Source organism: Aedes albopictus, chromosome 2 (assembly GCF_035046485.1).
Source record: "Aedes albopictus strain Foshan chromosome 2, AalbF5, whole genome shotgun sequence".
In the NCBI taxonomy this organism is placed as follows: Eukaryota; Metazoa; Arthropoda; class Insecta; order Diptera; family Culicidae; genus Aedes; species Aedes albopictus.
Window position 1 is genome coordinate 105,538,598 of NC_085137.1, and position 23,191 is coordinate 105,561,788.

The following is a 23,191-nucleotide window of genomic DNA, read 5'->3' on the forward strand; positions in this document are numbered from 1 at the left end:
CCGGAAGCAAGCAACATATTGTTACTAATTCTAGTAACAATTAGAATTATGGTAAACAATTGTTTCTGGCCTAATAACCTTATTTTATTCTGTTCATTTTTTGTTAGAAAATGTTAAAAATCCACACTATTGACAAATTTAATGATATTTTTCAATTCTTTCGTTATGAAGTATCTTTTACAAAGCAAACAAATTAGATAAACTTTATGTTAGCGGGTTATGAAGTTGTTTGAACGAAATTCATCATACAAGTAGTAAAACAGAGTGGTGCTCATCTTGCCCGGGTGGCCATCTTGCCCCGTCCTACTCCATATATCCCGCTTAAATTATGTTTTGACAATAATGTTTACATCCGATTAGCCGTATTGCTACCAACAGTTTCTTTATTACAGCTTCTAGCTATAATGATATCGCATAACGGTTTTCGAAGCGCTGCTGGTTTGTGGATTTGTCAGTATTACGAAAAATACTGTGTACTAGCAGCTGGTTTGGTAGTGGAAACTCCTATCGCAGTTGCTTCCTTGACATGATCAAAAGTTATGTACTAACAGGCTACCGTTGTCAATAAAATACTATTACTATTACTATTTTTTTTTATCTGTATTAACGAGTTTTTTAGCCCTGGGCTAGTTCATCTCGGGACCCACGCTTTACTTCACTTCCGAAGGAAGAACTCACATTTGGCGAGTTTGTCGGGAGTGGGATTCGATCCCAGGTCCTCGGCGTGATAGTCAAGTGTTCTAACCATCACACCAGGTCCGCTCCACAGCTATTATTATTTGATTTGTTAATGTTTTCACATCTTCTGGGAAATCTCCCTGAGTTGGAATTGAGTGTAGTAAAGGCGACCCCAGGGACAAGTTATTGATTTCTGAAAACCGAGCTTAGTAGCTTTATGGTGTTTGTTTTGCAGTCGTGTATTAGCTTATGGTTTATATTTGACTTGTTTGACTTGCTTCCCTTCTATTCAGCGTTGACTGCTTTAATTCGACGGTTACACAACAGAAAGCAAATGACTGAAGCTTATAGCGCTGAAAATGTTAGTTGGGTAGTTCATGTACCGGAATACTTTCTTCGCCGAATAAATTCGATTTTACTATCACACAAGCAAAGAACCATATGTTGTAGGGTATGAGTGAGTACCCTTCTTAAACTTATGTCTTTACACGGTAACAGAATTCACTCATTCTCGAGATAAACTGGGACAACACCAAAAATAAGTAAATTGCAATTGAGTAACTTTTTCTTAGAGCGTGCATTTTTCCTGTTGTTTTTGTAATAACGAGCAAAGACGCAGATACAAGAAGTGGACAATGGGAAACGAGGTACTGTGATCTAAAACAAAACACATGTTGTCTGGTTTGCAGTCGTAGATCAACTGTCTAATTTATTTCGATAGAGTATGCGACTGGTTACTCATGCTTCACTCATCTGAATCAACGATTAGGAGTGCGTTCATAGTCAGTACAGTACACCATACATGCTCACTAACAAAAATAAAATCGTATAGCGATTAATTGCTTCATTTCTGATAGGATGCTTAAGACGGGTTCCGTTACCCTAATTTTAGTTTGGAATGTCGGTTGATTGGCTTCTAGATGCATTGAGGTATCACTTGACTCAGGTAAAAAAACAATGAAAGGAGTGAGTGCAAATTATTAGGAGTGTGCAGGATACAAAAATAAATAAACAGAGTAGTTGAAGAAAAGTATTTTATGTTTATTGTTATATTTATTACAATTTTTGAGTATTTTAATTTTTAATAGCACAGCGAAATTTTGTTTTTGTCTCAGTCGAGCGAACATATGTGTGGGACAGATCTTCGGTAGCTAAAACCGAATCCGGGCTCATATTTGCTCCACCAATTTACAATAATTTATAGGGCAGAATACACGATTTTGTTTTGTTTTTATCGCAAGTCATTAAGCATGAAAACTATTTTTTTTATACAATCAACATTTAAATTGGTCGATAAACATCTTAATCAACTATTTATGTTTTTATATTTTATTTTATCAAATCAAATATGATAATTTTAAGCATTTTATGCTATGTTTATTTATGTTACAATATTTGCCATACAAGTTAGCCTTCAAAAGTTGCATGCAAGTTGGGTACCCAACTGCAATACTTTCAATATGAATTTTAGACGAATTTTCGCATAAACTGTTAATTTAGGTTCCAGTCGACCAATTTACACTTTGATTGTTTTATAAAAATAATGACTTGCAGCCTAAAAATCCCAAAAACTCATATTTTGTCCAATAAATTGAGGTACAGCTCAGAATTGTGACGTGCTCGAGCTCGAGAAGATCTGAGCCCGGATTCGGATTCAGAGACACATAAATTTGCTTTCGAGACAGACCAAAAGTTATTTTTTGTTTCGCCGTGCAGATGTACGATTATGGATATCACTTTAGTTATGTCACATCATGTTATTTGGGGTATCAAAATGAGTCAAGCATTTGTCAGAGCTTAACTCACTATTTCCGAATCCCCGTATCGCAGCCCAAACAGCGCTATCTTATACTATTCACGTTGTCAACTTTTTTCTTTTGTCTCACTTTTTTCATTGATGAACATCAGAAAGAATGAGACAAAAGACGAGGCAAGTGCCAATCTATCGAACAGACACAGACAAACAGACGTAACATCTAGAGCAATTTTCGTGAGAATTCATCGCCCACTTCACAATACCATCACCTGGTGGAAATGTTTCACGGTACACTGCGTTGTGTAATAAATATCGTCTACAGAAGCCGCTAGTATGAAACGTCAAATGCAAAGAAAATCGATGCGCGCGCCTCTAGTTGTGAAAGCCACAACTATAAAGATTTGAAAAGATCGTTAAAAGCGTGGTCGATAGAAATTTCACTAATGTTACGCCTGTTTGTTGAACAGACGTATATCTTTTGTTACTGGTCACTTTTTACTGTGCTCCCTTTACGCGGCACCGGCATCTTTTGAACTGTGTTTCAATTTGTCACTATATACAATTTGGCGCTAGAGTCGTTATTAAAATTTGCCCCTTGGCGCTGGCGATGCAGTGTACGCTATTTCGACACTCTGCAATGGCGGCGCTGATGTTCGATGTTCGTCTGAATCCTTCACACTGGTAATCTTGAGTTTTGTTCATTTTCCACGGGGTATGTTTTAATTTTTCGATATCTTGCCATCTAAAGATTTCACTTTCCGTTTAGAAGTTAGTGTATCGCATGAGTGAACTGCTTCAAAGGAAGCTCTCTTCCGTAGGTGATAGACGGTAATCCGGAATTGGCCTCCGCGAAACAGTTTCGCTGCACTTTGTATTTCATTGACACATTCCACCAGTAAGCCGGCATTCACCATATTCGCTTGGACCAGTCCGGTGCTGCAACGCTTGGTAGGTTTCCTTGAGAGGTAGTCAATCTGCAGTTGGTCGGTTGCCCGTGTACGTAAACCTGTAATGAAAAAAATGTTAAAAATTAGACTCATGTGACAAATTTGATAACTGTAAAAGATTGTCTCACCACATCTGAAAAACTTATTACTAATGTAGTTCTCAAATGAAACTTACTTGCATGTATATAGTACATTAAATCTGCAAAAGCGTACCAGCGGCTTAAGCATTCGTAATAAGCTGGATCTGCGGATTCCGACATCGTTCTAAACATTTGGTTGAATGTTACTTCCAATGTTAACTTTTTGTAATTATTGATTGATTCACTTTCTTCACTTGAAATTGAGAACCATGAAGGTGTTGGGTTCCAGGACCGTACATATGCCATTTTAAAGAGTATTTTCGAGAGTGACTGATCATTCTTGTTGATTATCAGATGCCTTTATATGAAATCTCATGTGTACCTAATAAAATATTAGATCTACCGACCACATTCTAAAAAAAAATAACCTCTAAGTATACCTGGTTCAGTGTACATTTCTACTAGGTAGTAGCTTGGTTATTTTTTGTTTAGAATCTTGTGTGGGTAACTTTTCGGATTTTGTTAGGTAGATAAGACTTTTCATTATAAAATCAACCGAAAGTCAGCAAAAAGCAACAGTCGCTCTTGGGAAACAAATACGCTTAAAATGGCATTCGCACATTTCATGAAGCCCACACCATCTTGGTTTACAATTTCAAGTGAAAACATCGAATCGATCAACAATTACAAAAAGCTAACGTTGGAAATAACATTTAATCAAATGTTTCTAAGTATGCCGGATTCCAGAGAACCAGTGAATATAGAAAGCTTGGGACGCTTCTTTGCTTTTGGAGAATTAGTTCACTACATACATGCAAGTAAGTATCATTTAAACACTATAGAACTAGTAATACAATTCTCAGCTGATTTTGGGTTGACCTTCTTCCTAAATCAGGTGTGTTCGGTCTTGCATTTACAACAATTTTGTTCATTACAGGTTTATTTACTTGGCCAACCGACCAGTTGCAGATTGATTACTTGTCAATGGAACCTACCAAACGGTGTAGCACCGGATTAGTGCAAGCGAATATGGTTAGTAGCGCCTTACTGGTGGAGTGTGTTAATGAAATCCAAAGTTCGGCGGAACTGTTTCGCGGAGGCCAATTCCGAATTACCGTTTATCAACTAAGGAAGAGAGCTTCCTTCGAAGCAGTACGTTCATGCAATACACTAACTTCTAAACGAAAATGCAAATCTCTGGGCGGTAAGCTCTCGAAAAAAATAAAATGAGCTTTGTATCGAATTGATGATTAACTTGTAAGACAGTGCTTTTTGGGATGCGTTATGAGAATACAACAATAGTGAATTGTGACGAATACTTGGTATCCATAAGGGTATTGCAATAACCTAATGTGGTCTATTGTAAATTGAAATTACGAGATTTTTTCTAAATAAATGTATTTACTCAAACTGCTCTCCTTAAGTTTCTTATTTATTCAGTTTTTATACCCCATACATGTTTTACTGAACTCACCCCTTCAGTGTTGATTTCTATTTTATCTGATTCAGATGATACTTAAGCAGCTTGGTCAGATACATTCATAATTTAGGTAGAACTTATAGATGGTCTACCTGATAATTTGAAAATTAATCAGGTAATAGTGTTGCAAATCCACCCACTTACTGCTGAATTGCTAGTTTTGGTATTTTTTCTGACGAAATCAGAACAGCAGTAATTCAGTAGCTTCGTTTACTTATTCAGTATTTATTCCTTAGTACATGATCGCAAAAACTGCTGTTGCAACTAGAGATATTACTTGAAATTTGATTGGACAAACGCTGGTTTTCATTAAAAAATGCCAACTTTGAAATGCTATAATCATGATTTCCTTCGATGAATTTGAGGCGAAGCAAATCAAGAAGGCGACGGAAAACATCCTTAGCAACCAAGCAAGCACTGACAAATAGTGAGTGGAGTAGAAGCATCAGTTTTGGACAGTCAGGTGTTTTGGCCATAGTGTGTTATTCAGCCTGTTGCAACCCAAATCGGAATAAGTTTATTTTTTACGAGTACCTAGATCCAAATATAATATGATGATCATAGCTATGAAACCCATAGATTTTGATTAAAAAAAGGTAAAAAAAAATGAATTTCCTTTAAAAAAAATCAGCACTCATATATCTATTTTGGCCAGGGTGCTTCTATTTTGCCAATCCCATAAAAAATACAAGTGATTGGCCAAAATAGAAATCAAAGTTGAGAATAGGGCCAAAACTGATGCAGTGCTTCTATTTCGGCCAGTGTCACTTTGAATGCAAAAATCTGAGAGCAAACCCAGGAAATCCACTGAAAGTAAATCTGTAGACAGGGTTGCCACACATACAGATAATTCTGTATTTTACAGATTTCTACCGAAATTTTCCGATACAGAATCTGTATATACAGAACTACAGATTTTTTGAAAACTTGGAAATTATACAGTTTTTACAGATACGTTTACATATTTTCTGAAAAAAACAATACAGATGTATACAGATTTTTGAGCCAAAGTCGAAAAACAAATTTTGGATATTGCTCTAAAAAAATCAGCGTGACAAACTTCTAATAAAATAAAAATAGAAATAAAACTTCTTGAAATTTCAATAATTACTGATTCAGATTAAAAATACATATATTTTGCTTTCAAAAGCAGATCATACAGGTGTATCTACAATGATCGATTTCTCTTCATCGATTTTCTCTTTGGTTAATAACTTGGCCGGCAAATCATTTTCGTCGAATAAGTGTAATCAGTTTCGTACCTTTTAATTCCGCCCTAATTGCTTATCCTTTGACAGATACGCGTATTTCGACTACCACTTGTAATCTTCCTCAGTGTCAGTTATTCACTCAGGATCCACTGAGGAAGATTACAAGCAGTGCTGGGAAAATTCGCGAAGATCATTCTGCGGAGTCCAAATTACACAAATCACAGCTACCCATGATTGCAACTGCAAAACCATCTGCTACTGTAGCCTAGTTTGTTGAAATTCATTAGCAACCATATGTTGCTACTGTAGCTCGCTCCTGTAGGTCCCTCCTGCTGTTCAAATGGGAGTTTGTGCCTATAGGGCACTGCATGAAAATCTCTCGTTCTCTTTCACTCTTACCGAAATTTTGTAAACAACAAGGCCACGAAACGTCAATATTCCATACAAAATCAAAACAGTGCAGTGCCCTATATCGAGGTATTCGGGGACTATTAAGGCTTCGGTACAAACGCTACAAATGATGCTCTGGTGACGGTTGTGTTGGTCTTCGCTGAAGGAAGCGGTCGAGTTACTGGGAACGATAGCACTGAAGGAGCAATGTCTTGATAGAGTGATGGTTGGGTATTCGTTTGCAGAATTGGACGAGAAATCCGGGGCGTAACCGCTTAAATAACGGTAGAAACGAAATGGTGTAGTCTAATCCTAATCAGATGAACTATCGGAAACGGATCCTCAGGGTGTACGGTAGTATGGGACACGGTTGTATGGAAAAAATAAATCCTCGCTCCAGTCGACTTTTTAGATCCCATTTAGGTCCTATATGAACTGTACAAAATTTCAGCGCAATCGGTAAAACTATAATTTAGCGCAAGCGGTTCAAAGTTTTCATAGGATTCACTATGGGAAAAGTTACACTTTCAAACAAAAAATCCCAGAGGTCGCCCTTTACCTCCTTGATTCCAATCGATCAACGCGTCTTGTAGAAAAATCATTTATGAAACTTTCCATCGAAGACCGCAAAACGATTGGATGCTTGTGGAAAAAGTTATTGATTTATTACCGATTAGTGATCCAACGAACGGCTTTTTGTTTTGTTTTATCAGCAGCACTGCTGCTGCCGTTGTTGCATGGGGTGGCGGGAGGCATCACCACCCCCAGAAACAGCAACAGCCAAAGCAGCTACAGTGCTGCTAATAAAACAAAACAAAAAGCCGTTCGTTCGATCACTAATCGGTAATAAACCAATAACTTTTTTCACATGCATCCAATTGATTTGCGGTCTTCGAAGGAAAGTTTTATGAATGATTTTTCTACAAGAAGCATTGATCGATTTGAATTAAGAAGACAACGGGCGACCTCTGGGATTTTTTATCTGAAAGTGTAACTTTTCCCATAGTAAATTCTATGAAAACTTTGAACCGCTTGCGCTAAATTATAGTTTCACCGATTGCGCTGAAATTTTGCACAGTTCATATGGGACTTAAATGGCATCAAAAAATTCGACTGGAGCGGGAATTTGATGTTTGTCCCACACTAGTGTACGGTGCTTCGAATACGATGGTCATAAAATAAAACACTCCAGTACTGTGGGAATTCGCTGGTTAGATCACGACTGCACTCCGACCAGCGAATCGTATTCGCTTGTTGGCTGGCATATTCGTTTGTTGAGACTACTTGCAACTAATTCAAATGCCCTCTAGACACTCGCAAATGATCACAAATAACTCACGAAACACACTCATAATTTCACAAATCTGCTGTACGGACATAGTCAGATGTAAAAGTCAGTTTGACATCGATTTTGAAATTCGAATGCTTTTTAATTGGGTCATGTCCTAACCCAACATTCAAAACGCCCCAACTATTGAGTCCACGACGAGTGAATCTGTTTTGTACGACAAATGAATTTCAATGAAACTCATTTAGAGCTCCCGCGCTGTAGCTGCTACTGTAGCGATTTATTAGAACGCCTACTATATTGATCCAAACAAATTGCTCCCGTATATGAAAAGACATCGCTCCAATCATCAAATTCAAGCAGACTACTGTTACCATTCCCAGCACTGATTACAAGTGGTAGTCGAAATACGCGTATCTGTCAAAGGATAAGCAATTAGGGCGGAATTAAAAGATACGAAACTGATTACACTCATTCGAAGAGGGTATTCTGCTTAGAGGGTTCGAAAAAGTCGGTACAAAATCATTTTCGATTGTTTTTGTTGCTTTACAAGCTTATCCTAGCCGTCCTTTAACGAAACACACCGAGAAATCATCCGAATGTTCCCGATATTTCCCAGAATATTCCGAAGACTAAATCGATGAAGAGAATTCGATCCTTGTAGATACGTCTGTATGATTTTAAACGTGAGAGATATACAGTTTTTTTTACGAAAAATATACAGATTAAAAATGTGGCAACTCTGCTTGCTAGTGCTTCGGTTTCACTTGTACTAAAGTTTGTTTCACGTTGTTTGTTTACACATTTTCCGCCAATCCAGTTCCAACCCAGGTTTAAAAAGAAAAACGGCATAAGCAACGACATTCTGTTCCAGGAATGACTGATGGATCAAAACCAATGTATGAAACCTCGTCATTCTGTGATCGTTATTCCTTTGAGAATAACTGGCCACTTTTATGTTTAGTGTAGTAAATGTGAATTCGTGAAGTTATATTTTAATGTACATTTGTAAGGTTCTATTTATTTTTCGGAATGGAAAATATATTTGAGCATTTATAGGGTTCCGTTGTTAATTGTCCGTAATTTGGCACCCAACATGGACCATACATCGTTCTATTTTTTTAATTGTAACAGCCTTTAAGTAAATATTTAATAGGAACATGGTGGTTTGATTAAGCACTCATCGATTCCGTAGAGCACTGATGCTCAGCGCTTTTCGCATTTTATCAACTAAATTGCTTAAAATTTATCAAAAACCACTTAAATGACAAGCAAATTTGTATTCAAACGGAAGCTTAATATCAAGGCTACCAGTACAAAGTAACTAAACTGAAGTTAGTTTCGTAAATTTTCGTAATTTGACGATTTTCTGCAAAAAAAAGTGCGACCTGTGGGCCGCACCTAATTTTTACGTCAATCGGAAAAATTTCGAAAGAATGTCAATATGACAAAAGTTTTTCTTTCTAATTAGTTAGCTACAACACCAAGCTTTGGATTAAGCACAAATTTTTGAACACCGTTGCATGAGCAATCTAGTTACCTAGATTCTAAAAGACGCGGACACCGTCTTCAGCCAAAGGCTGCACAGACTGAATGAAACTTAACACTAGACAAGGGACACACGGAGCATGCACCAGTGGATACGGAGAAGAAACTATTCTCACGAAAAGTTTCATCGCCCGGAGCGGGAATCGAACCCTCACCCCTCAGCATGGTGCGATTAGAAGCTTGGTGACCCTAACCGCACGGCTACGAGGCTCCACTGTTCAAAAGCGTGTACAGGCACTTAACCCACTAATACTCAATTTTTTATTTTGATCTAAATATCATTTTTCATCATCATAAGTCGATTTAAACATGTTTTGGAAGATGATTGTTTTTAATTCCTAATTTCGTAAATTTTAGTTTTTGATTTTTTTAATTTTTATTTTTGAACATACCCACAGTTTTATATTTTTCCTGAAAGCCTATTTGGGGTACGGATTTTTTGAGATGAAAACATTTTGAGATTTTATAATTATTGTTGAAATATTTTTATTTCTTTTCATAGAAAATTTTATTTCCCGTTTGATTTTAAGGAAAATAATTTTAAAGTGTATTAGATTCCCTTAAACTATAAAACTAGGATAGAATGATTAGGAAAAATTTAAAATATGTTAATTATAGCGATCCAATACAAAATAAACAATGACTTCTAGAAGGTAACTAAATGTACTAAAACATCAATTTTCCAATGATTTTTAAAAATTGTAAATACTCTTTCAAATACAACAAAAACCATTTTGAGATATACAAAACAGGCTGGTATTCAGCCAAAAATTAAAAAAAATGAATTTCCACGAAACAAAAATTATAAAAATGCTCAAACTATACCCCGTCTAAAGGCGGGGTTTGGTATTCGAGGGTTGAATTTTAAAATTGAAAAATAGCATGTTTGGCAACACTGTATCGAAAAAATAGTGTTTTTCTTGGATTCCTCTAACAATTATCTTCAAAAACTCCGAAGATCAAAAATGTGTATATGTTGTAGTCTCAAAGCTATAGATTGGGAAAAGGAAGGGAAAACTCGGATTTTTCTTGTATTGGCAAGGACGAGGGATGCTGCCACGGGCCGAGGGGTGACCCGATCGGGACAGGATTTGGATTTTTTCTTCCTCCGTGCCCGCCTACATTCCGACAGGGTTTGGTCAAAATCCATGATGATCGATAACACGCGGCATGTACACTTGGTGTGGAATGACCCACCCATATGTTATATATATTTTTGTTTTTGTATACTAATATACTTTCTTTCTTGAATATTAAGGTAAGTTCATTTAACAGATCTGTAAACCATTCATCAAAAATATCAACTGCACTCTAGATTGTCGAATAGAGCTCCTCATAACAATCCCACCCTACGAACACAAGTTCCTTTTCCTTAACGTCTATGGAGATAGTTTGGGTACCCTGTAGCTTTAAGTAGACGTTAAACTAACATTCCTACCCTTTCCTAGCGATTGCAAGGACGCGGCCAGGTATACAATGTGGTGCTTGTTTCGACCAACTCTAACATGTAGAAAAAGGCGGCTATCCCAAACGTTATTTTAGCGACAGTACGTGCTAGATTTTTCAAAACATTTTGAGTTTCTTATTGATATTTAGACTACTGTGATAATTTGAGTATCCATTGAATCATCATTTCCCAGCGACATTTCACACATATCAAACTGATTTTGTTTACCTGTTGCTGTTGTGCATCCGACGCACCTGTGATGAACTCAACGGAAGTTGTGTATGCCAGCCGCTGCGTACTGCCCTTCTAAGCATATCTGTCCCATGTTGTTTTGCATTTTAGCCGCGTTTTTCTCAGTAATAGAGCCATTTGAAGCTAATTTTATACTTTTACCCTTTTGCATCACAAATGAATATTCCACGATAACGTTAAGCATCTTTCTGACATTGATTTTAATATAGAGCTTAAGTTAGAGCAGTGGGACAGTATGCGTAGAAAAAGAACATGGTACAGATATGCTTAGAACGGCAGCGTAGTCGTGTGCGAAATTCGACTGTGATGATAATGAATTTCGGTCGAGTCTAAATGGGTGCAAATGTCGCAATATGAATCTGACCACTGTAGGGGAGACTGAGGAGACTTGATCCCTGGGGAGACTTGTTCCCCCCATATTTTCTCGGAATCAAAAACATTTTTCTTCTAGCATAATTTTTCCAAAACTATTCCTGGACAAACGACTATGTTTTGGCTACAAGTGATTTCGATCGTACATTGTATTATTTTTTAACGGCTGATGGTTTGTTTTCAGTCCTTCAGAAATCTTTTAGGCGATTCCGAAAAATCTCAATAACTTTGTGAAAACTGAACCAAATCGTGTCGAAATTTCACAGCACATAGTTTGAATAAAATATGTACTTTGAAACTTATTTATCCAAATAAGGCTGTTGTTAACATGTTTTAGTGAAATCAGCTTAGTATACACAAGAGTGACATGGGGAGACTTGATCCCTCGATGATTACACACACATTATACATGTGAAAAAAAAATCTATTTGGAAGCCTCTATTTACTTGGAATTCTAGTCAATTCAACGATAAAATGTGTCAGATAATTATAGCTCTAGAACAAACCAAGATAAGGGGGATCAAGTCTCCCCATTTTGAAAATACGGCATATCCTTAAAAATTAAAGGAAAACTTACAATTTCAAACACTCCATATTCATTGAAAATACAAGAAAACTCGAAAAGAAAATGAATAGGAAGACTCTGGAATTATTTTCCCTTTGAATAAACCATGTGCTCAAAGGGGGATCAAGTGTCACCCATTTTTGAAAAATACATCATAAGACATGCCTCCATAAAAACACAATTTTGAAAACTTTAACAATAATTTAAAGGCCTTCTGTTATGTATTAACTTGCAATAGATGTTTACCTGCCATTTTGTACGGAAATCGGATCTAGTTTTGTGTTTTTCTTAAAGTTTCAGGTAAATTAAGAAAAAGGGATCAAGTCTCCCCAGTCTCCCCTATAGCCACTAGCGTGGTTCAAAAAATCGTTTTTGCTCCACATCGCTTATTCAATTCCTAACCAGATTATATGCCTCCTCCCAAAATTTGAGCTCATTTGGTTGAAAATTGAGACTGCACAAGCCCTTCAAAGTTTGTAGGGGGATTACTATGGGAAAACGATGTTTTTCATTTAATCCACCGTAACATTTTCCTAAGTGCCCTAGTGGGTTAGTTGAGGCGTCCGATTTGAATGCGGTCTTCGGCAAAGTTGTAGCTGATAGAGTAGCCTAGGATTACCAAGTGTCAACTAACCCACTAGGGCACTTGGAGAAATGCTACGGTCGATTGAATGAAAAACATCATTTTCCCATAGTAATTCCCATACAAGCTTTGATGGGCTTGTGCAGTCTCAATTTTCAACCAAATGAGCTCAAATTTTGGGAGAAGGCATATAATCTGGTTAGGAATCGAATAAGCGGTGTGGAGCAGAACGATTTTTTGAACCACGCTAATAGCCACCCACGATGTGTACAATCGCCTATGCTATGCTATGCTATGATCATGAGCATGAGGCGCATAGATTTCCGCACAATTCGTAGTTGCTACTTCGTGATTGACCAGAGCAATCGAAATTGCACAAAGAACCAATGAATAGGGCTTGGTACTAGCATACTATGTATTCTCAATGTACACAGTTCGAGAGCTCTCAACTTTAGTAAGGTCAAAAACAGCGCCGGCCACGTCCTTTCAGTCATCGAGGAAAGGAGGGTATGTTAGTAAGACAAACGTTGTTATAAAGATCGCGAATCGGTGCATCTCTACGTTTGTCTCAGGAAGGATTTTTTGTTAGTAGGGTAGGGTACATTTTCAGTCTAGGAGTCACCTATGGTTGGTGATATGATTTGACAATGAATCAATAAACACTAACTTTCGCACACAATCGACCACTTTTCTGTACGAAAACATCTAATAAAAGAAATCCTGTCGCGCGTTCCACCCCATCAGGGAGCAAAAACTTTTAGTCCATTCCACGCAGGAATGAACTGAACGCAACAAAAGACACATCAATAAACCAAACCATATGCAGACACAACATAGAACGGCTTTAGGACAGAAGGTCGAAGGACAAAAGGTCGAAGGACAAATGGTCGAATGGACAAAAGGTCGAAGGGACAAAAGGTCGAATGGACAAAAGTTTAGTAGGCCAAGTTACCAGCTGGTGTGTCTGACTTAAGGACAAGATATTTGGAGTACATTGCTCAAAATTTTTATAGCACCGTTTTTTAGAACCGTTGAACGGATTTGGATTAAAATGCATCACGCTATAGACAACCACTGAACAATTAGCGTGATGCATTTTCATCCAAATCCGTTCAACGGTGCTCTAGAAATTTTGAGCTATGTACTCCAAATACCTTGTCCTTATAAGAAAAAGTATTTGATGAATCTTTATCGTTTCTTATTGCGAGACACATTATAGTGCTTCTTTCTTTTGTTTTTGGGTTATTCTTTCAAGTTGCGTTAATGTAGTATTTAATGGTAATTTAGTTTGAATTTTTGTTCAAGAACTTGTCCTTCTTAAATTTATAGGCTATTCTTTTAAGTTTTGTTACTGAAACAATTATTAACTCTTTAGGTACTTAATCTAAAATAATAAAATCTAAAATTTTGCCTTGTTTTATTCAATAGTCGTTCTTCCTAACCATGCTGCACCTTTTGTCCCATTCGACCTTTTGTCCTTCGACCTTATGCCTTTCGACCTTTTGTCATAGATTTCAATGCTTGCTATACAAATCAGCTTCCAAAACGTGCATGCAAGTGTGTGGGACGTGCATGCAATAGTGTGGGACACAAAAATACATTTTACTCCTGTACACTTTTTGAGTTCCATTTTGGTCCCATATCAACTGTGCAAAATTTCAGATCGATCGGAGAAACTATATTTTAGCGCCAGGCATTTTAAGTTTTCATACGATTTAGTATGGGGAAAATCACTTTTTCAAAGAAAAATCGCCACAGGTTGCCCCTTAACCCCTAAAAATAAATCGATGAATGATTTCTGTTGGAAATTTTACGAGGAATCAACCCTCCGAAGACCGCAAAGCGATCTGAGGCATGTGGAAAAAGTTATTGACTGAAAACCGAATGGCATGCAAACGCTGTTTCACATGTAAGGAATAACAATAAATAATAAAATCTCGTTATTTTATCGATCGGGTAAGGCCCAATAACTTTTGCCACGAACGTCGCATCGATTTGCGGTCTTCGGAGGTCTGATTCCTAGTAAAGTATTCTACAGAAATCATTCGTCGACTTATTTTTAGGGATCTAGGGGTGACTCCTAGGGATTTTTCTTTGCAGGAGTAAAATTTCCCCATAGTAAATCGTATGGAAAACGAAGAATGGCGGACGCTAAAATATAGTTTTTCCGATCGATCTGAAATTTTGCACAGTTGATATGGGACCAAAGTGGAACTCAAAAAGTATACAGGAACTTGAGTTTTTCCGTTTTTTGTATTTTCTCATATAAATCGTGGACCAGGCTAATACCCAACTTTTGATTTGGCATAAATCGTTAGGGTAGATGTTATTTAACCAATTATTACTTTGATTTTAATTTTTTTTAATGCTTCATGGCTTGCAGTCAAAAAAGCCCAAAATCAAACATTTTGCCCTATAAATTGAGGTATAGCTCAAAATTGTGACGCTGTGACGATTCAGCGACCCAAAGTTCGTCAGAGACACATAAGTTTGCTTTTGAGACGGACCAAACGTTAATTTTTGTTTCGCTGTGTAATCCTAGGAAGAATTCTTGAAGGAATCTCAGGAGAAATTCTTAGATTTTTGAAGGTATAGCAGAAATTCTAGGAGTAATTGCTGGAGGAATATATGCAGGAATTCCAAAAAAAATCTCAGGGGATGTTTCTGGAGAAATTCCAGCAGAAAATACTGGAGGAATCCATTGAACCATTCGAGAGAATCCAAAGAAACGTCTGTGAAGGAATCCTTAAAGGACAACCTTGAGAAATCTCTAAAGGAATTCGTTATGAAATAGCAGGAGGAATTTCTGCGGTAATCCCAAGAGGAATTTATAAAAATGCGGTATTAAATCTTTGCAGAAATTTTCGGAGTGGTTTACAAGAAGATTTTATGTACATTCCAAACCACAGAAAATATAGCGAAAAATGTTTTATTTTTCAATATTCAATGAGATTGAATTATGTTTCAATGCAGACCCTAAATTTTTGAGGATTCGTACTGGTCACCTAATAAAATTACCAGCTTCATCAAAAAGAAATGCTCTCGTTCAATTTTGTGTAGTAGAAAGTTTCTTAGAATTTGTAGATTAAATATATTAAATTTTTCTCCAATATCCAATATCATAAACCAAAAATTTAATAAAAAATCTTTTATTAAATTTGAATACAGAATATAGGTTGGAATCGATTATCCAGAGTCGGGTTCTGAAATTTTGCTAATATATATCTAGCCATACGGAATGCTGTACAAAGTTACCAATCCCAGTTGGACTGACAAAATGTTAGCTTCACACAGTAGTCCGTTCACCGCATATTTGGGAAGTTTCACCACCTGATCCCGGATAATCGAGTTTGACCTGTACTTACTTTCACATGTTGTAAGCATAGTACATAGAGTCCTCAACAAAATCTACGTTGGTTAAGAACAAGCCTGTTTTGACAAGGGCTGTTTTGACCAAATTTTGGCCATATCAGTCCCCCCCTCCTCTCTTGTAGACTTTCGTCCATATACAAATTGTGAAATTTGTATGAAGCGTAAACTTTGGCCAGAACGGAAATCTACACTCCCGTTCAAAAGTTTGGGGTCACCCCCTCAAAAACATGTCATTTTTTTAGGCCCATATCTCCGCCAATTTGCGTCCGATTTCAAAACCCTAGGTTTCATTCAAAAGATAATAAGTCAAAGAAACTTTGAACATGATTTAAAAGCAACTTTTTTCAAAAAAATTGTATGTAAACTTAACCCAAAGTTGCCAAATTTTCTAAAAAATGAATATAAACTTAAGGCAGTGTCGCTAGAAGTTGGGTCGACCAAATTTTAAGATAAGAGCGGTAATATGACCCATTTTCTATTAGCTTTCAACTGCTTTTTACAGAACTTAGCTAAAAAATCTAGAAAAAAAGTTATTAAGTAAATTAATCCTTGATGTCATCGACCAAAAGTTTGGGGTCACCCCTCAATATGATGTATCAGCCAAAAGTTTGGGGTCACTTTCGTAAAACATGGAAAAGTGATTTGGTGATATCTTCGTCATCTATAGTTCAATTTTAATTATTTTTGGCTCATTTCAAAGATAATTAACTAAATTTACGTTTGATGTCTTTAACTTAACGTATTTAACGATTTTTGCATATAAAAATGTTATGTAAAGTTAGCACATTTTACCACGCTTCAAAAAATGAGGCAACTTTACGTTAAGTTTTAGTATGTAAATTTCAACAAATATGTGTGGTTCAATGTCTATGCAGTAAGTATCATTCATTTTGTTTCAAATAAGCCAAGAAGAATTAAAATTGAATGAAAGATGACAAAGATATCAACAAATCACTTTTCCATGTTTTACGATAGTGACCCCAAACTTTTGGCCGATACAGCATTTTGAGGGGTGACCCCAAACTTTTGGTCGATGACATCAAGGATTAATTTACTTAATAACTTTTTTTCTAGATTTTTTAGCTAAGTTCTGTAAAAAGCAGTTGAAAGCTAATAGAAAATGGGTCATATTACCGCTCTCATCTTAAAATTTGGTCGACCCAACATCCAGCGACACTGCCGTAAGTTTATATTCATTTTTTAGAAAATTTGGCAACTTTGGGTTAAGTTTACATACAAATTTTTTTGAAAAAGTTTCTTTTAAATCATGTTCAAAGTTTCTCTGACTTATTATCTATTGAATGAAACCTAGGGTTTTGAAATCGGACGCAAATTGGCGGAGATATGGGCCTAAAAAAATGACATGTTTTTGAGGGGGTGACCCCAAACTTTTGAACGGGAGTGTACGTGGTTTAATAATGTTACTTCATCACGCTTCACTAAAAAACTACGAGCGCTTGCAGATCCTCCTCAAGCATGGTTTAAGTGTTTTAATTCTGTTCGCAAGTGGTTTAAAATGCAGTAATTACCTATAGAATCATATTTTATACAGAACGTATTTCATCCAATTAGTAAATCACGTTTATGACGCACAATATCATATTTTATAAACTATTACAATTACATGCCTTGGCCTGTATTCTATTCTATGTCGCAGTATTGACTTATTTATGGCGTTGCCCGGGATAACTCACTCCATCAGGTGGCAAAACAGAGCCAATTTTAAAACCAGACATTGCCCCTGTTCTGTCTGTCGGCTTCTATTGACACCTCTCCTTGGGCCACTTTCCACCCGCCGCGGCTTTGTCACTGTGCTGGCCGGCAAACTGCCAAGTGTTTACCCCGGCGGTTATTTACTTTTACTGCAACCTCAATCGTGCACCGCCGCCGCCACAGCCACGCTGTTTCCGTGTTTTCATTTTCTGCTTTTCGCTCTTGTTTATTCCTGCCAGGTCCTGGACGATAAAAACGTGAGGCGGCGCTTTCGGGCTAGCAATTACCAATCGACTACGCGGGTGAAGCCATTCATCTGCACCATGCCCATGCGATTGGACGAAGGATGGAATCAAATCCAGTTCAACTTGTCCGATTTCACCCGCCGTGCCTACGGGACCAACTACGTGGAAACGCTCCGTGTTCAGATCCATGCCAACTGCAGGATACGGCGGGTGTACTTTTCCGATCGACTCTACTCCGAAGACGAACTGCCGGCCGAGTTCAAACTGTTCCTGCCCATTCAGAAACCCCAGTCGAAAGCAATTGCTCAGCAGGCATGTTAACAACGCGTCTGGCGCCCGGTAATTAGACGACGAGATGAGATGAGGAGAAGAAAAGACTTTTACCAAAAAATTGTAAAACCACACACCCACATATGCTATCTAGGTTTTCTTTGCACTTCATAATATATATTGCTCCCCTTTGTGGCACGCGCATTTCATACCACTCTTTCACTTTTCCGTTTATTAAACCGAGTACCGGATTAAAAAGTGTCCTTAACTTATCCAATAACACTCAAACGAAATACAGGCAAGTGGAGAGAGCAACGGAGAACATCATGTCAAGCCAATTTTTTAAGCAAGGATAGTAAAATTTCATATCCGAAAAAATGGTGTTGAATATGGCTCATGGAATTTTAAAATATATCAAATGACTAGTTGAATTCAGGATCACGAGTTTTGAAAGTTGAAGAAAGCACTCCAGATTTATGAACCTTTGAGTACTATTTAAATGCTCGTCGGTATTTCAAAACGACATACCGTAAGTTCTATGTGCTAAAAGCTCCCCTGAATTATTGACACTTTCCTAAATTCCTACGGACAAAGAGAAATTTCCTATGATCATAACTGACAGCTAGATATCCTCTGTATGATAAACGCGGAAGCTGTGAAACATGATGCTCACTTTTCCTTCAACGTTTTTTTTTTCTTTCGAATTTGGCTCATTTTTTGTTTAATCATTGGCAATAAATATCCCGTGAGCCGTGTAAATGATGTTGTTTTTTGCTCCCCGTGCGAACCGTTCTTATTCACTCATCGATAAAACCACACGCCATGCATCGACACCTTCCTTGCGTGGCTTGCGCGCCGAGGCGGGAGGTAAGCGAGTGCACAACAAGCAGACGCAGAGATATAGGTACACCTACATACACTTTACAACACTCCGAACTGGAACCGGTAAAACAATGTTCGACCATGCGATCGAAGCTAATCGAAGCTAAGATGATGATGATGATACGCATGGTTTGAGATATCAATATTACCACCACTGTGTTTTTTTCGACGCCTAATAATTACGAAACTTTTGAACCGGGATTGAGACGTGAGCGTTCGGAAAACAGTTGCAAATAGTGTTTTTTTTTATCTAGGCTGATGTGATGAATGATGAAATAAATGTTGTAAATATGCATAACGAAATCAGTTTGTGTTATTTAAAGAGAACATTCCGGCTGTGGGTTGGTATAGGTTAGGTCAGTGGTGCTCAGGCTAAAGCATACCGCGGGCCAAATTTACAATTCGGGATCGAACGGCGGGCCACATAGAATATCGATGAACAAAAACAACCATTTTACAACACAAAATGTGAGTTCTTCCATCGGAAGGGAAGTAAAGCGTGGGTCCCGAGATGAACTAGCCTAGGGCTAAAAATCTTGTTAATACAGATAAACAAAATCTAAACCGTTCAGAACTTGTGTAAGATTGCCTTGAAGCCACTTCAGAAATTTCTCATGCAACTTTTATATGAATTTCTTCTAAATCGCTCCAAAAATGCTGGATCTTCATTTGAACTTTATTCTGGAGTTGGTCCAAAAAATTTTCTGGAGTTTCTTTCAGTATTTCTAGACTCCCCTTGGAACGCCTCCAAGAACTTTTCTTGGATTTACCTTTGGAATTGCTCTGAAGTTACTTCATGATTTTTTCATGAATCTTTTCCAGGTATTTCTTATAGAATTCCTGAAGCTTATCTAGAAATTTTCCTGGAGTTTCTCGAAAATTTATGTGAAGTATTTCCATAAGTCTTTTCTGGAGTTGCAGCTTAATATTTTTATTAAAATCTTTTAAAAATATCTTGAAGTTTTCAATGAACTTCAACATAAACCAGAATGTTTCATAAATATTTCCCAAAGTGCCTCCAGGAATGCTCCTATGCTGCTATTGAAATTTATCCTCAAGATGCTCCGGTTTTTTCTGCTTGAGATTCTTTACAATTATTTCTGACAGTTTCTTAAAAATTATCTTTTAAAGCTGCTTCAAGACTAATATTCAGATTTTTCTAAGGCGTTGCTGCAATTGATCTTGGATTTTTGTTTGTAGTTTTCAGAATATATTTTGTTACTCCAGGAATTTCTTCTAAAGTTGTTTGAGATATTTGAGCTACAATGGCACCGTGGCACCAGAACTATTTTTTTTTCGTGACTGGTTTTGTGGCTTAGCTATACGACGTCGGAATATTTCGGAGTTGTGAGTTCGAATCTTACCGGAACGGATTGTTCTTTTTGTATTTTTAACATTTTGTTTGTGTTTAACACTGTGAAAATTGATCAGCTAAACTTTTTTGTTCGATTTCTTAAGAAACTGAACGAGTTATTCCAAAAAATCGTTCAAAAATTTCTGTACGTCGAAAAGTACTCCGCGGGCCGCATCTCAAGGCTTGGAGGGCCGCATGCGGCCCGCGGGCCGCAGGATGAGCACCACTGGGTTAGGTAATGCGTACTTGTAGGGATACAATAGGTTCCTTGGAGGTTCTTAGCTTCTTTATTATTCAGCAACATCTCTACCGTGCGCAGCATAGTGGTCCCATGTTTCAAAAACAGAGCAAAAAATACACGTGTTTTAAATTTCAATCTTGTTTCCTTCTCTACGAATAAATGTTACAGTCAAAAACAAGGCGAATTCATCAAGATAGCCTTAGAATTGGTACCTATTTATCATTAAAGTATGGAAAAAATTCTCAAGCGATGACAAAGACCACCAGCTAAGAGCTGTGTGCTTAGCTGGTAGTGCAGCCTGGGCACTGTTGTCCTTATGACTTCAGCTAGATTGAGAAGGTACTTCCAGAGCGTCTGTTCACCAAGGAGGTGCGGCTCAAACAGCGTCTGCTCTGGCATTCAGCAACAGAGTATGAAATGCTCCACTGGAAGCTATACCTAAGGTGGCAGCCCCACCACGGTGAATAGGGATCCTTAAGCCAACAACCTACTGTTTTCGAAACCCAAATATCGTTACAGAAACCGAAAATGAAAATTACGAACTGATTCAACAGCAACGGTTTTTAGCGTGAAACAACGGACAAGATTTGGAATTTGGAATGTTCTAACCCTAGCCCAGCAGGGTAAACTGGTACAACTAGCCAATGAGGCATGCAGTGCTAGGACTGAGTGAATTCCGTTGGCCGAACTTTATAGAACACGGATGGGCGGCGGGTCAAATTCTTCTATACTCTGGTAATTTATTATTAAGAGACATTAGTTCATGTGGAATCCAAATTGACTAATACCTTGAAATATTTTTTTTATGTTTTTTACTTACTGAGATTTGAACTCGGGTTCTCCTCGTTAAAAGCCGGTGCCTAACCACTACTCCATGTAATGTGTTGTTAGGCACTTGGGATTTTACTGAATATGCTGATATCAGCTCAATCAGGTTCCCGTGTGAACTTTCTCTGAACTTAGAATGCTTTTTGAAGTCGAAAGTTCGAAAAAAGTTCACGTGGAACTTCTTGTGAACATACACAGTTTGACATTTTCAGTTTGTTGTGGTTCGCAGTGCGAAGTAATAAATTAGGGCCAGTGTATCGACTTTCAGAAAAGATTATAAGTTTCCAGCTTGGTTGTCAGTGACTACGATCGCGTCGATTACCGGCGTGCTGCACCCGGTGAGACGGGGTTGGAAACATCTAGCATAGCTGGAAAAAAATATGCACAGCCGAAAAAAACTCCGGCGGAATCCGAGGTGGAACAGTTGTCCGCTGCGGGGGCAGCCTTTGAGCCACACAATACGGATGCTTTGCGTTGGTTAAAAGTAAGTACGTTGAAATATTATAGTGAAAAAAACCCAAATTAATCCACCTAGAGGTGATAGTGCCTTTCTCGTCGTATATGTTCTCACGATCTTTCCGTCGACGTAAGTCAAAGTGTTCCTGAATCCTGATATTTTTTAAGAAAAGCAAGCATTTTATCAAAGCCATCATTGAATTGACTTAAAACTTATTGATGGCACATACTCCGACGTTGTGTTCAGCGTAAAAGCAGAGCTGAATAATATCAGATTTCTCAGTTGACTGCTTGAGTACCTTCACTAACATTGGGAGCTGATCAATATCAAGACGATACTAACAAGATAAGATATAACTTTTTACACATTCACAGATCACTTTGCGGTCTTCGATAAAGTTTTTTTTTGTACATTCTAGGTTATATTTTATTGACCGTTAAAAACAAGAACGTAGTGAGTATAGTGAGAAGTCTTTTTGTATGTGGGTTTAATATGTCAAGATTTTGTTCTCTTACACATATTTATCGCTTGCATTGATTTTATTTACTTTCGTAGTTCCGGCGAAGCATCAAACGCTGGTTGTGCAACCCTACCAATAGTCTCTAATGTGGTAGAGCCTATTTTCTAGTTAACCGTTCCTCAGGTTATTAAAAAAAAGCCGTGATGTGATGTGTCGCATGGTACATTTGGTTACTTTCCGGAACAGGTTCCGGAGCACCACCGGGTCTCCCAAATATAGTCTGAGGCAATATTATTACTAACGTACATCAGGTTACCTAAAAAAACCACGATTTGATTTATCTTATGCACGGGTACAAATCACTTTTACATTTGACCACTTCCAGTGGGACACCCAGAACTAGTTTCGGGACACTACCGGTTGTCTAAAATATGGTCTGAGGCTATGTTCTTACGAATCGATCTTCGTGTTATCAAAAAAGGGTCTCCAGTAGACTGTCCCAAAAATAATCGATGTTCGAAAAGTCAAGGTGCTCAACCCTCAAATGAAAGATATGCATATTTGAAGCATTTTTGTAGAACATTTCGATTTTCTAAAAAATCATTTAGAGGTTCCGCTAGGGCGATTTTTTGAAAAATGGCCTTTTTTCATGAAATGTCTCAAAAAATTGATTTTTCGTAATATTTTTCAACTTCTATTTTTTTTAATATTTTTGTATTTTTCTATGGACCTCTAGGCTTTCTTGAAGAGGATAAGTTTTTGAAATATTGTA

General features: G+C 37.4%; 1 protein-coding gene across 1 annotated transcript in view; it reads left to right on the forward strand.

The window, feature by feature from the left end:
* Window positions 1-19,382, forward strand: part of LOC109417248 (cilia- and flagella-associated protein 20) — a 34,244-nt gene extending 14,862 nt beyond the window's left edge. Inside the window, exon 2 of the mRNA XM_019691363.3 lies at window positions 17,922-19,382. Coding sequence (XP_019546908.3) covers window positions 17,922-18,248 — 327 coding nt within the window. The 3' untranslated portion in view covers window positions 18,249-19,382. The remainder of the gene's footprint in view (window positions 1-17,921) is intronic.
* Window positions 19,383-23,191: the final 3,809 nt, after the last annotated feature.